Raw genomic sequence first — 15,208 nt, 5'->3', positions numbered from 1 at the left:
GGGGGGGGGGGGGGGAATTCCACGTTAAGAATTATACTTCTTAAGTGTGTTCCACATATCAGTGCCTGTGACAGAGGTTTTGTAATGGCTTTCTACTCACAAACTGTCTCAGTAAGAGGCTTGAAATCTGCAACTTCACTGCCTCTCAGCTGGATCTTTTACAATGGTTTCTAATGTCTTTCGTTAAAAATGAAGAACCGACTACTGTTTTTAAATATAGATATATTAACAACTGCAGGTTTTAGAAGAGTTTCAGGGTTTTTTTTCATTGAATAATTTTGTTTTCTTGTAACTAGTAGAAAACTATGTGGGTTTTCTTATATCATTTTCCACAAATGTCAACATCCCAAAGAAGAAAACATATCTACTTTATTTGTTTAGCTTAAGAAATATAAATAAAATGAATTAAAATGAGTTCAATCTAACTTTCTAAGTTGTCTTTTTTTAATTAATTAATTAATTAATAATAATAATAATAATAATAATAATAATAATAATAATAATAATAATAATAAAGTTCATGTAACATTTGTTTTTGTTTGTTTTTATTTATCTGTACAGCACTTTGAGCTGCTTTATAAATAAAATTGATTGATAAAATATAGATCTTAGAGTTCTAGATCCTCTCCTTTGTAAAGCACATTTCAATAATAAAGACTGTCAAAGTGCTTGTAAAAACATAATACAGAAGATGCTACAGCTATCAAAATGTGAGCCTGTCAAGGTAAACATGGATCCTCATCCTGCCTTGTTAGTCAGTTTGAGTTGTTTTGTTTTTTTCTATTGCACTGACTGAAGATRGTGTTGAATTTATTCAGGTAGGTATTTTCTTGATTTACTGTCTTATTAATATCAAAGCTCTYTTGCATGTGCACAAATCTTTGTTAATATTCTTCTAATGTCGAAAAAAAGGATCCACAATTTTGCAGTTGCAGCGTTTCCATTAAATTCATCCATTCATTATCACGTTTATCAGTAGTGAGGTGGCGAGGTTTGCTGGTGCCCATCTCCAGCTAACGTTCCGGGCGAGAAGCGGGGTTCACCCTGGACAGGTCGCCAGTCTGTTGCAGGGCAACACAGAGACACACAGGACAAACAACCATGCCCACGCACACTCACACTCACACCTAGGGACGATTTGGAGAGGCCAATTAACCTGACAGTCATGTTTTTGGACTGTGGGAGGAAACCGGAGTACCCGGAGAAAACCCACGCATGCACAGGGAGAACATGCAAGGCAACAGCTCTACCAACTGCGCCACTGTGCAGTTAAGACCTCGCGTTAACAAGCTAGCTCACGCGATAAGTCATTATCGTTGCCATTAAAATAATTAAAATAATGGCAGCGATGTTAATGGCATCGATGGATGTAAACAGATGAGGTATGTTGATGGCGCGAACACTCTTCATCTGTTATCAGTGTTTTATTCAGGTGCTGGGTCGACAAGCCCCTTACGCCTGGGCGCGGATACGTAGGCGTCGTTTTGGGGAAATTGTACCGAAGAGTTATGGATTCAACACGTTTGAATGACAACATTTTATGAACTGTGCGAAGCTGTGAGAGCTCCAATAGAGCCTGCTGCACATTATCCCAAGAAAAACAAACCGTCATCCTCCTACCACTTCCTTTCGCCGCCTTCTGCGTTTTCGCCATTACTAACAACCGGCTGTTGGTCACGTGACTAGTGTGACGTGGGGAAAAAAGTGCTTTCGTGGCAGTTTTACGAAACATTTACATAACAACTTATGTAGAAGCGTATCAGTCCTGGCTGAATATTCTTCATATTCTTGATAACTCGCTGATTTTGCCGTATTTAACATATTGTTCAGAAATGTGTGGAATTAATTACAACCACTGAGTATCCTAAGTTAAGGAAACGAGCCACTAGAATCATCCATGATGTTGGTTATTATGAGCACACAAAACCATTATTCTTGAAATCTAGAAGTCTCAAATTTGAAGATCTGGTGGAATTTAAAATTGCTCAAATTATGTTTAAAGTATCAAATAAACTGCTACCTGAGCTCATACAGAGCATGTTTCTTGAAAGAGAAGGGGGATATAACTTAAGGGGTTACTCAAACTTAAGGATTCGTAGTTTACACACAAGAAAGAGTTTTTTTAATTTTACTCATGGTGTAAAATTATGGAATAAGTTAAATGAGTTAAAACTAAGTAAAAATGTAATGCAATATAATATAAGGAGGTMATTTTCACAAGATAAAGAAATATGGGTGAGAGTTAATGTGTGTATGTAAATTGAGGCTAACACATATGAGTGTGTTTGTGAGTATGCATGTAAGGATGCATATATTTAGACATGTGTGTTTGGTGAGTTCATGGCAAAAAACAGATAAAATGGAAAATTAATTAACCTATATCAAGATTTTCCTTTTTTTTTTAAATTTAATACTGAGGGTCCGTCTGAAAACGTGTTTAGCTTTTCATATTTTAAGCATTGAGCTCTCTGWCACGTCACATTGCTTTTTTCCCCAATGAAACGAGAAGTCATGGATGACTTATGAAAATTTACCAAACTGCCTGACCGAGGTAAAAATATAAAGTAAATGCTTCAGTAATATTTGTTCTATAGGAATTTTTAATGCGTCGTTGAATTCAAATGCGACTGGAACAAAAACATACATATACAGTATGTACGGTAATTCAAGGCTTGAATTTACCTTGATTCTACTGGAAGACTGTGGGGACGATCACGAGTGGACGGAGACGTACGAGTTGTAGAGAAGACGAACAAAGCAGCTTTTGAAGAACGAGAGCGAGCAGAAGGAACAGACGTGGGAACGTGGAGCTGAAGGCAGGAGACGTCGTCGTCCAGGTTTCATTCGGCCAGGGTTTCCCGTCTCCTCTCAGGCCGCTGATGAACAAAGAGTCAAGGAGGGGTAAGAGACAGGCAGAGAGAAAGATAAAGATTTACCAAACATCAGATGGACTTTGTACTGCAAATAGCTCAGTATGTAAACATGTAACTGAACCACAGATTCATTTGGTGATGATTTGATTGACATATACGTCTGTTTAAAATCTCTTCTAAAAGGTGATATGATTAATTGGTCATTTAATTGGTAATGCAGTCAGTTTAATGAGGCAGAGTCCTGAAGATCTGGCCTCAAACGTCTCAAAACATAAAGTAGAAGTGAAACAGTATATTTTTATGTTTCATTTATCATTTTAACCGTTTCATTTTCTACTTTTTTCTTACTATAGAATCTCCATCGTGTTCGGCATTTCAGCTGACGACGACAGGATGGTGTTTATTGTTACCTTTAAGATAAGAAGCTCATACCTAAGATCCGCTATAGACGCGTGGTGCCGTTTTCGACCTGGTTTGAAAGTTTTACCTAAAAAACAAACAACATAAGTATAGTTTGTTCTCTCTTCACAGAGCCGTCAGTTTAAACGTCAGGTCACAAAGAAGACTTTAACTAATTCAGTGAAAGTTGTATCCATACCTCTCAGGTATTCTGAACCAGACACAACTTTCAGCTTCTATGCACCACAAATCTGGAACAAACTTCCAGAAAACTGCAAAAACGCTGAAACACTGAGTTCCTTTACATCAAGGCTTGAAACCCAGCTGTTTAAAGCTGCCTTTTTAATAAAAACTGGAACATTGACTGATATATTCAAAGTGTATTTGCTTGGTGATTTTGATGAAAAATAATATGTGTGTTGCTTTTTTCATAATCGGTTACTGTGTTATGTTTTTAAAACACAATTTTGATCTGCTGAAAAATTTTACTTTACTAATTTGACTTCTGGAGCAAATCACTTGCACTGGATTTTAAATCATGCACTTTTTTTATTATTACTTTTTATATATATAAAAATCTGAAGTGTATTTACATTCAGCATCTTTCTGCTGATTCAAATTTAAATTCAAATGTAAAAAAAAAAAGAGAATTTATTATTTTCTTTACAATCACGCACTAGTTGTCCTCTAAATAAAAGAAACACAAATTAGTTTTACTGTACACTGTTGGGTTTATGAAATAAAAATAAATAAATAAATGTGGCTGCTTGTCTTGGTCTGTAGCATGAAATCTCATTGTATTGTAGTTTGTGGTTGTAACAGAATGAAAAATTCAAAGTGAACAAAACTATCAAAAAAATTTCATATATTTGATACTGACTGGGAAGAAAAATAGCATTTCGGGGTTTTTTTTAATTTCTTTTATTTGCTCTTAAAACCAAAAATTGACTCAGATTTACCTTATTTAACTGATTTAAAGGGAGATGTCACCAAATGTCTCATTTTAAAATGAACCAACATTTTGATTTATGTTTTTTTTTTGTCGTTATATTATTTCTTGCTACAGATTTTTCTCTACAAGTCACCACATTTATATATTTAATCACATTTTTATATTTATTTAACTGGCATTAGCAGGGTTTGTCAATCACCTGAGAAAATACAGTTCACGAACACGAAGCCAAAACAAACGAAGTCACGGAGAACAGCAGGCAAAAACCAGAGTATGAAGACATCTTTGTGCGTGTTCTCTATCTCACACACACACACACACACACACTCCCCTCCACACGTGTGTGTCGCTTTGTCTGCAGGGCCGCAGCTCAAGTGAATAAAACGTTGCTCAGCTAAAAATAAATAAAGGGGCTCCAGAAGGGAGCGGAAAGCATTGTGAGCCTGGGAGTCACGACCAGCAGTGGTGGTGACGGTACATTCTCGTCGCTGAGCACACACACACACCTAACACACACACACCTTCTCCTTTTCATTCAAATGCTGAGAGAAAGACTATAAACAACATGACATCATGACTTCCAGACAATAAGAAAAGGGGAACAAAGAAAAGACAGCAAACATAGTCCCATAATGATAATAATTTAATAATTTCTGCTTTCTATGTGAATTTGTTTCTCCAAATTAATATAAATGGTACATTTATTTCTTTTTTTAAATGTATTTTATAGATGATATGTAATTCTTGGAGCTCTCCACTGGCAGGCGGACTAACAGAATTTGTATTTTTATTTAACGTCCTGTTTTTTGCGTTCTCTTTAACGCAGGACGTTTCTAAAGAAAGCTCTGCAGAACTGCATGGTAAACATGTACAGGTTGTGATATTAGACTACAGGTCAAAGTTCAACAACGTTACAGTTCCATGATCTTATTTAAAACGAGTAAACTGCTTGGGACTTTCGCTGTATATGTGACAAGAGGCACGGCCTGAAAACATCAGGGAAGTATTAATCAGATTAAGTCGTTCGGCTCGATAAATGAAAAAAGAAAACAGTGTGTGTGTTACTTTGTGTGATAGGCCACCATCTGAAATGTCACGTGTCAACGCCTGACCCGTGAAAAAATGTGCCCGAAACACAGCAGAGCTTGTCCTCCACTCAGTTTTATAATGCTCTGTAATTTAACAGGAGCAAACCAAACTTTACAAATGATTCCTGCAGACAAGTCTGTAACTATCAACATGTGCTTGTTAAAACCAGAAAAATGATTTCTGTTTTTTTTTGGTAGATTTTTTGCAACAGTATCTTTAGCAGCATTCACCTTCTTTGTACCACAAATCTGGAACAAACTTTTGGAAAATTGTAAAACAGTCGAAACACTGATTTCCTTTATGTGTATCGTAAAAGCCCGCCTGCTCAGAGCTGCTTTTGAACCACAATACATGAAACACTGACCAACATTTGGATGTGAAATGATGGAACCTGGAAAAATGTAACGCTTCATTTGTTGATTAATTTGTATTTATGGGTTTTTATGATGTAAAGCCCTTTGAACTGCTTTGTTGGGTGGGCATTTATTGTATCATTTATTATTTATTGTGATAAATTTCTCATTATGATACAAATTTTGATTCATCGCTGTCACAATAAACTCCAATTAATTATGTTTTTTTTTTTTTAAACTGCCTGGATTGTTAAATTTAGCATTTTCTCCACAGTTTGTCCAATGAAAGCACTGATAAATATTTCCAATAAGTTTGAAAATATGATTCAATGCGGTTACTGAACATGGATCACACTCCTTCATGTGTTCTGTGTCCTAAAGAAGCTGATTAAAAACGGATATGTTTTTCAAGGGCAGTGTTTGTGGTTGTGAGGTTATGAATGTTAAGCCATGCAGTCACAGTAATACAGTTACCTAAAAAAGAGCTAATAAATAGTTCTTATTATCACTTTTTATCATAATAGTACCACAAAATATCATGATGAAACTTTAAATCCATATCGCCCAGCCCATGTTTTGTAGATCAGTGGTCTGGTGTAGTAGAATCTGATCCAAAGTTAAATTAATTTAATTCATAATTATATGAAACACTTTTATATAACATGCTACAATATAAGCACATTGTCGGTGGTTCTTTACAATCTTGCTAACAGTTGAAGACTCCTGAGCAAACAGCAGAGCTGATCTTAAGAGTTTTGACTCTGCATGAACTATATGTCGTCACGGTTACAAGGACTAACCAGCTACTGAATGAAACGGCAGCAAAAGGTCAAACAAAAACTCTGAAGTATCAGTAAAAAGCATCGAGAAGTGCTGACAAAGACCATTTTAAAACACTCTGTAACGGGTTGGACATTTTAAATCAAGGTATAAATACTGAAAGACAAGTTAAGGTGGAAACCCAAAAGGAATCCGGGTGTAATTTGATGCAGATGGAGATCAGCAATGGTTACGTATGTGGAGGGATTGACTCATGATGTTAGTAACTTTTTCATGCTGCGTTCTTTTTCTTTTTTTGCTACCAAAGTCACTGATTTTTAGATGCTAGTTTAGAGATATTTATGGAGTTTAACGTGACGTTTTGCTACTTGCTGCATCGATCACGCACCATAATTTGACATCCAAGTAAGGTTGAGGCAGCACCTGCAGGTGGGAGTTAGTGGACACTTAAATCCAATGTTTTTGACCATGGTTCTGCAAAATTTGCACTAAACTCATTTACTTAAATGCATTAGCGTTAAAAAATGGGGAGGATCTGTTGATTTTGTGTGAATTTTTGCATAATTGTGAAAAACTGGAAGGATGGATGGATGTGATTTGGTGACTGGAGTCTAGATGGCCACATAAATACTTTGGCGGGGCCAGTTTTGGGTCCCGGGCCTTGAGTTTGATGCATGCACCAGTACAGTAACTGTGGTCCAATGGAGAAACCAGATTGTACATCAACATGTTCTCTTACATCCAAGAGTTAAAGAACAATGCAACATCAACCACACAGAAAGCCTCGACAACTGGCAACGTAACTTCAGTGTCCCATCAAAAGGCTGCCATCATGTGGAGCAGTGAGTCTCAATCTTGCATTAAAACTTATGACGAGCACAGCTACGTCACGTCCAACTCCATCAGTCACTGCGCTACAGTCTTAGTACAAAACAACAACTCTCAACACACAGAAGGGGGAACTGTGGCCCGCCTCCTTCTTCTTCAGGCTCTCCTTTGACCACCAATCGATCGTTTTCTGATCTGACATAAACAAACCCAGTAGCTGCGTTTCCATTAGCTGCAGGATTGCGCAAATTGAAATGACAAAAAATACATTTGATTGTGATTATAATTTAATTTCATGTTTAATGGAAACACCGCAATTGCAAAATTTTGTTTTTTCGACATGAGCAGAATATAGCCAAATACTTGTGTAACTTTGTAATGGAAATGCAGATGCTGTCGATCCTTCAGATCTGCTAGAACGCTACAACAGCTGCTGGTATCAGCTGATATATACAGGTCCAAAGTGCTGCAGATGCAAACTAACTTTACCAAAACTACGTAAAGGACGTTTGACACCTCGATGGAGTACAGAATATCTCCATCTCTGTTAGACAATGCAGAAGTTTTCCTATTTGGAAAGGATAAATCGTTACTTGAGGAATGTACTGTATTCAAGAAAAATGTGTATTCAAACTGAAGAAACAGAACATCATAACCCCAGTTTCATCCTTTTTGACTCAAATAAGATTTTTTTTATTATTATTATTTCCTTTATTTAACCAGGTAGACCCCGTTGAGATCCAGATCTCATTTATTTTGAAGAGGGACCTGGGCAGAAGTCTGCAATACACAGCAACCTGGTTACAAAATAAAATTTGTTAATACATATGCACAAGTGTAAAAGAGTAGAAAATAATTTAAAAACAGTGACACTGTTTAGTAGCATCTTTTTGAGAATCGCTCGAAAAAAGTCCAGTGAAATCAATTCTGAGCTGATTCTAGGCTGTAGGAGCCATCACACTAAACGTTTGCTTCCCTTTTTCAGTTCGGAAACATGGAACATGCCAAACAAAAATGTTGTTAGAGCGTAAAGAATGTGAATTAACAGATCTATGTAAAAGAGAGTTTAAGTATGCTGGAGCCAAACCGAGTAGAGATTTATAAATCAAGATTCTTAACCATCTACCAGTTTCTGGCATCAGTCTGAAGAAAGTTTGCCAAACTTGTTGCATGTACAGCAAAGCAGCCCAATGAAGTTAAGGTCCTGGTTTTGATCATTTTTAATACTCTTGACAGTCTGTGGTGAATTTACTCGTGTCTTTTGTTGTAGCGTCAGGTTCTGCTTCAACTTTAACGGATGGTCTCACGTTTTCTACACACATCTTTCGAGGTGGTGTGCAACTTATGGTGGAGTTTATGCTTCAGCACTTTATCATTTAAAAAACGGTCTCAGTTTGGTCTGAGCTTGGTGGAACAAATGTCACGTTAAATCCTCTGAAATTTACTCACACGGTGAGTAAAACTCTTATGTACGTGCATGAAGACTAACCAGAGACTATCTACCTTTTCAAGGTGCAAACTTTTTCATACATAGGATTTTGTTATTTATTATCCTTAATTTTCAAGAATGAAGTTGAATAAAATAAAAAGACTCCACAGCCTTTGTTTCCTCACCGTCTGGAGTTAAATTACTCCAAACTTCTCTTGTTTTCACTTAGTTAGAATGACCAACATTGTTTCTATTTGTTAAAAGTCACTGAGAGAAAAAAATATGACAGAGGTTTGTTTAATAATGTCTCCAGGGTCAGAAGTTTACATACATCTCCTCGGTATTTGGTAGAATTGTCTTGTTCATGCCGTCATCACATCGACTTTCCCTCGTTATTTAAAGACGTAGAAATCATTCTACATGTAAACTTCTGACTGTAAAGACATTCATAAACCAATGTCTGACATATTAATTCTCTCATTATTGTGGCATTTAGGAAATAGAAATAATGTTGGCAATTGTAATTGTCCTAAAACAACAGAAGTTTGGTCTCATTTAACTTCAGAAAAAAAAAATCAGTTTGGTTACTTGATTTATTATACTTCTCAGTTGTGTTGGTTACAATGTAAGAAAAAAAGCACCACCACTACATGTACTTTTGGAATTTGTAAAACTTTTCAGAGTTCTTACTAAAACATGTTAAAGAACCTCTTCTTTTACACACTTGAGCCCCCCCCCCACCCCCCCACCCACCCTATTCTTTAACGTGGATCTATTAAAACATGATGGACTGAACGCATGCATTAAATATCACTTGTCAAGTCAAGGTAAGGCTGTTTTATTGGTGTAGCACATTTCACTAGTGAGGAAATTCAAAGTGCCTCACATGATGAAACCATGAAACGGCGAGAAACATTACGTCGCAGAAACAAAGTAAAGGAAAGYGGCGAAAGGTCGGAAAACAACTAAAGATCCATCCATTTTCTTTACACCCTTGTCCCTTAGTGTGGTCGGGAGGATTGCAGGTACCTATCTCCAGATGTTCTGGTATTTATTCATCAATCGGAACTCTGTGAAGATGAGTTTTTTAACCTTGATTTAAAGGAACTCAGTGTTTCAGCATATTTTGCAGTTTTCTGGAAGTTTGTTCCAGATTAGAGGAGCAGAGCATCACCAGAACCAGAGTACCTGGTACTGAGATAAACACACAGATAAGTTTCTCTGGATCTTAAATCCTGGAAATGTTCTTCAGGTGACAGAAGGCCGACTTTGCAACCAACTTTTTGTGGCTCTGGAGGTTCGGCTCTGAATCCATCACCACACCCAGATCTCAGACCTGATCATTGCTTTTTATCCGTAATAACTGAAGCTGTGCGTCGACTCTAGATCGTTTCTCTGCAGCTCCAAAGATAATAACTTGAGTTTTGTTTCTGTTTGACTGGAGGAAATCCAAAGAACTTCTGAGGGCTTCCCAGAGCTGCTGTATCCACACTGACATTAAACTGCACACAGGTGGACTCTCTGTGAATCCAGTCCCTTGAACTGGATTTTGCTTCGGGAATTCAGAATGAAGGGAACCAAACACAAATGCATGCCACACTTTTAAGATTTTGAGTTGCCAAAGAATTTTAAATCCTTGTATCGTTCTCTTTCCACTTCACTGCCACGCAACACTTAATCTTGATCATATAAAAACCCAATACAGCACTAAGAAAATTTCTGATTTTTACCTTAAGAAAATGTGAAAAGGTTAAAAGGCGTCGTACTGTTCATACAGTACATAATTCTTGTGAGCACTACTTTGAAAAAGTGGAACGCTCTCTTATGTTAACGTCAACGTAGTGAAAATCTAAAACGTGCAAATTCTGCTTGTCTCTATATTCACGAATAACTAGCTTTTAACACGAGCTCCACAGAGTCTTTGTTTGCGTCTATTGGTGTTGTTTGACACTGCGTGGGCGTGCTTGTGTGTGTGTGTGTGTGTGTGTGTGTGTGTGTGTGTGTGTGTGTGTGTGTGTGTGTGTGTGTGTGTGTGTGTGTGTGTGTGTCTGTATGAAAATGTGTGTGTGTGTGTCTGTGTGTGTGTGAGTCGAAATCTAGTTAAGTTAAAGACACACACTGATAAAACAGCATCATCCCTGATACGACGATTTCATTGACCAAATTCAACTTAAGCCACAAAACAAAATCTGTAGAAAAAAAAATATTCACGCCAAGCTTCTGGCATTTAGCAAATGGAAATAATTTGGAACATTCTAACTTCAGACAGCGAGGAAAAGAATGTGTTTGTGTCTTTTTGTTGAGTGTACGTAAATATCTGATTTTACTGTATAATTCGGAGCTCAAAAACAGAACAAATGCTTGAACATCTTATTCCACTTGAATAGGGTGTTCTGAAATCAATGTTCTCATCTTACAGTGTCATGCTGGCAAAGGCGTTAACTTCCTCAAGTTCTCAAATATTTCTGCTTGTTAAAAAAAAAAGTAGTTATTTTAATCTCAACTTTGAGGCTTTCATAGAGACGACTGTAGAACTTTTCAAGACGATGGTGCAAAGAAGGATTTGACTTAAAATCGAGAAAATTACAGACCATCCTCTTCATGAGACTGTCTTAGAAAAACAGAGTGTCTTCAGTCAGAGGCTTCCACAGATTTGCTGTGACACAGACCGCTACCACCGCTATCTACAATAACGCTTCAAAGCATCGTGAATTAACAAGAGATACAGCAACATTTGGGATCAATATTTTCAGCTGAATTTGGACCAGCAGAGACGAGGGAACCACTGTTTTCCTCTGATGGAAGCTCGTCCTGTGCTGACGTTACGTTGACTGCACCCTGTTCAGGGTAAGCGAAACGTTCTGAGGCTCAGGAGAAACCCATGTATAACTTTGGTGGCACTAAAGCAACAAAAAAAGGTGAGATTTATAAAACATGGATGAAAGGAATACAAAACGAAGAAAAGCAAGGCGCAATAATTCACAACACAAGTCAACTATACAGATTGTTGTTTTAAAACAACGACAAAAATAAAATAAAATACAACTAGAAAGTAAAACAGCCACATGACATTAGGTCAAACCAATCAATGGCAGCTTCACATGTGAAAGTCACTGCTGTCCAGGGGATAATCCTTCTAAACAAGCACCCAGGCGGGATAAAGATATATATCTATTTATAACAACAATAATGAATAATTTACTGTGTCGTCGTCGTCGTTATGTGACTGGGAGTTGATAAGACTTCCATCTCTTATTCTTGCTCATGCCTTCAAAGCCCCTCGGTTTCAGTTTTTGCCGTGACGTCATCGTCCTAAATATAGCTTCATCACCGGTGGCTGGTATCAAACGAGACAAACGATTGTTAGCGGATTTTTTAAATTTATTTATTTTTTAAGAACATGCTGTGAGGGAGAGCTGGACGCACCAGGACGCTTCGGTTCTTTTAGAAAAACCACAAACAGGCCAAAAAAAGATACAAGTTTGTATTTGTATTTGGTCAAGATGTGGTTTATGGAACAAAGTGGTGGGAAACTGTAATCCCCCACCATTTTGCTAATAAACTTAAATCCTGATCATGTAGTGTTTAGAAACCACTCAGGGATCGGGTCACACCAGCGCCGTGTGTGAGGGCACGAAGGGAGCAGAACCCGCCACGTCTCTGGCTCCGACACACAACACACGGCGAGAGATCCGTTTCCAGAAGGCAGCAAACATGCAGCACATACATTGTGCGTGATGAAGAGACTGTTTTCAGAGGAAAAACAGACAAACAACTCCCAAAGGCACAGCAGTCAGTCGTCGTTTTCCTCGAGTGACGAGAACCGTGAGGATCTGGTGACTCAGTCGGCCCGACTCTCGTCTCCGACCGGATCTGTTAGAGCCTCGTTTCAACCGGATTGTTTTGGCGCCGTTCTCCTGAAGCCCAGCTGAGCGACGCTCCCGTCACGGGGCCGCTCGGTTTCAGGGAACGCCACAATTAAACTTTTTTTGGGGTCAGAGAGCGACGTCAAAAAAGTAAATAGGTTGACTGTGCGGAGTTTGTGGGAACGTTGAAATGAGATGGATCCACTGTGATGGTAATGATGAGTCTTATAAACAAAACAAAAAACTGGGAGCCAGATGCATATTAGATTTTCTTATAACTATCAGCTGAACATTTCAACAGGTACTCTATGTGTCACTCTGCTCTCAGTGTGCGCTCATGAAAACCACAGCTGGATTTTGTTTGGAATAGACTCCGGCTCACCGCCCAGGGCAGCAGTCTGCCAGGGGCGGTAAAAAAAAAAAAGTATTTGAAGCTTCCAATTGGTAGATAAAATTAATGTTTTTTATTTATTTGTTTTATAATATAGACAGTATTTTGTCATCTGTAGGGGTAAATATAAAACACTTAGACTTGTCAAAGTTGAACTGGATTATTCTTTACAACTGCATTATGAAACTTTTAGTCCGTCTATAAAAACACTGTGAGTTTGTTACATTTGGTTTCTCTCAGAAATCAGATTTCAGATATGTAAATGATGTCACACCCAATGGAGAACATTCTGGGTATGTTTTTTCTGTGAGTGCAATTTAGCAATACAAGATACTTTTTTGTTGTGTCTTCACTTTAGGTATTCAAATAAAAAAATGCTCTCTAGAAATTATACACTCTACACCACTAATTAAATGTTATTTAGTTAGATACAAGCTATAAAAGTTGCTAATAAGCCGTTTAAACCTGCAACTTTCACAATGTTTTTTTTTAAGTGTGGCCAGTTTAAGTGTGATATACTAGATTTTTTCTTTTTTTGTATTTCTGAATGTAAACCTACTGAACATCCAACGTTTTAGTGTAAAGTGAACGCCTCATTGAATGTTCTGAATCATCTTAAATTGATTACAAGGCCCACGGTGGGGTGGGGTGGGGCTTAAAACAACGGGGGCCCACCCGGGGCCTCGGCAAAGCCAAGAGCCGCTGCTGGAACATTTTGTGCAAACCGCTCCCTGTCCCAGCAGCGGAGCCTCAGCCCAGTTTTATGAACAATGTGACACAGCTGACTTACACAAATGAAGACCTGACGATGTGAAAATACGCGGAATGATATGCTTACATGCTGTGGATTTATATTTATTTTTTCCCACTATATGGAGACATTTAGAAGGGACGCTGCCTCTTTTTCTCAGTAAATTATAGAAACTAGAAACCAGGAAATCCAAAGTTACGCAAAAGACTCGGTTCAAAACAAAGAAGCGTTTTATAAACGTACAGAAAAGTGTGCAATGCTGAAACTGTACATGCTGCATTTCCTGACGTGACCCAGTAATCAAGCCGGATAGAAACCGGATGACTTATAATAGCGACAACAACAATGTGCTTCTTCTCCAACGTTAGTGATCAAATTAATGCACTAAAAAGAAAACGAGAAGACGCTTAACAAGGACAACGTCACAGCCAAAGCTCTTTATGGGTTTACTAATTTAGCAGAGCGTGAAATAAAAACTTATATGCATGATTTTGAGCATAAAGACTAATTTTAAGATAAGTTCCTCTGCAGGTGATTCAACTTGGTGTTTGAATTCCAGCAACACAAAAAACACACAGAGGGGAATCCAGCATCACCTCTTCCGGCTCACGCGCGCTCAATCTGTAATTTAAGCGCCTTGCGCAAAACCTAATTCAAAATTTGAACTTTACGTCATAACCGAACAGAAAGAGTCGTCCAGTTACCTTATTGGGAGTGATGTGGGGTCTCTCTCTGCCAGTCGGTCCTCGGTGCAAACCTCCAAACCGCCTGGTCGCCTTTTTCTCTCCGTCCGGAGCTCAGCAGTAAAATTCCAGTCGAGTCGCCTCGCTTCCGTGACAAGTCGTGAATTTTCTTTCTTTCTTCTTCTTCTTCTTCTTCTTTTTGTTGTTGTTGTTGTTCTTCTTCTTGTTCTGTAAGACAAACAAAGACGGGACAGTCGTGTTGGTGGTGGTGAATGTTTCACCGGAGGCCTCGCGGAGTCAGGACACACGGGGAGAGGAAGGAAACTCCGTGACCTTCAGCCGAGACACAACCTGGACGACGCTGCCTCTGAGCGCCGAGCACAAAGACATCTGTACGCAAAAAAACATAAAGTCATAATCACGCCTCACCCCCCTTTATTGTTGTTGTTGTTGTTGTTTTACCACAAATCACTTTTCCACCCGGACATTTTTACGTTTTATTACAAATACGGTGGCTTTTTTTTGTCGACTTAGGCGACAGACACATGCAAAGTAAAATGAGGCCTGCACTTTAGGTCAAAGGTCAGCTTTTGTTTTAATCTATTCGCCGTCGCTTTCCCGTCTGTACATTCTTATTGTTTTTTTTGTTTTTGTTTGTTGAGTTTTTTATATATATATATTATTGAGAGAGCATGCTTCGTACTTTAACCATCTGAAGCCTTAAGACTTCATTACACATAAAAAAAAAAGATAACAGGCGAAGAGGAGCGGAGGTGTTCTCCCGAAAATCCACCGAGTGCACAACGATTTCCTT

At 38.1% G+C, this 15,208-nt stretch overlaps 1 protein-coding gene across 13 annotated transcripts in view; it reads right to left on the bottom strand.

Annotated features, from left to right (window-relative positions):
- LOC103465695 (uncharacterized) overlaps nt 1-15,208 on the bottom strand; it is a 43,371-nt gene that overhangs the window by 18,884 nt on the left and 9,279 nt on the right. For 12 of the 13 annotated variants that reach the window (XR_533830.2, XR_001776715.1, XR_001776713.1 and 9 more), the window contains 2 exons: nt 14,416-14,622; nt 2,683-2,876 (listed from right to left, as the gene is read on the bottom strand). Coding sequence is in view for 5 of the 13 variants with exons in the window: in XM_008410764.2 (XP_008408986.2) it covers nt 2,690-2,876; nt 14,416-14,622 (394 nt within the window). In the remaining 8 variants the exon portion in view is untranslated. Of the gene's footprint in view, nt 1-2,682; nt 2,877-3,305; nt 3,361-14,415 lie in introns of all 13 variants that reach the window. The other variant, XR_001776716.1, reaches the window with a different exon arrangement.

This window comes from Poecilia reticulata, linkage group LG6 (assembly GCF_000633615.1).
Source record: "Poecilia reticulata strain Guanapo linkage group LG6, Guppy_female_1.0+MT, whole genome shotgun sequence".
Lineage (NCBI taxonomy): Eukaryota > Metazoa > Chordata > Actinopteri > Cyprinodontiformes > Poeciliidae > Poecilia > Poecilia reticulata.
The sequence above is the reverse complement of the archived record's forward strand: the minus strand, read 5'-3'. Positions and strand labels throughout refer to the sequence as shown.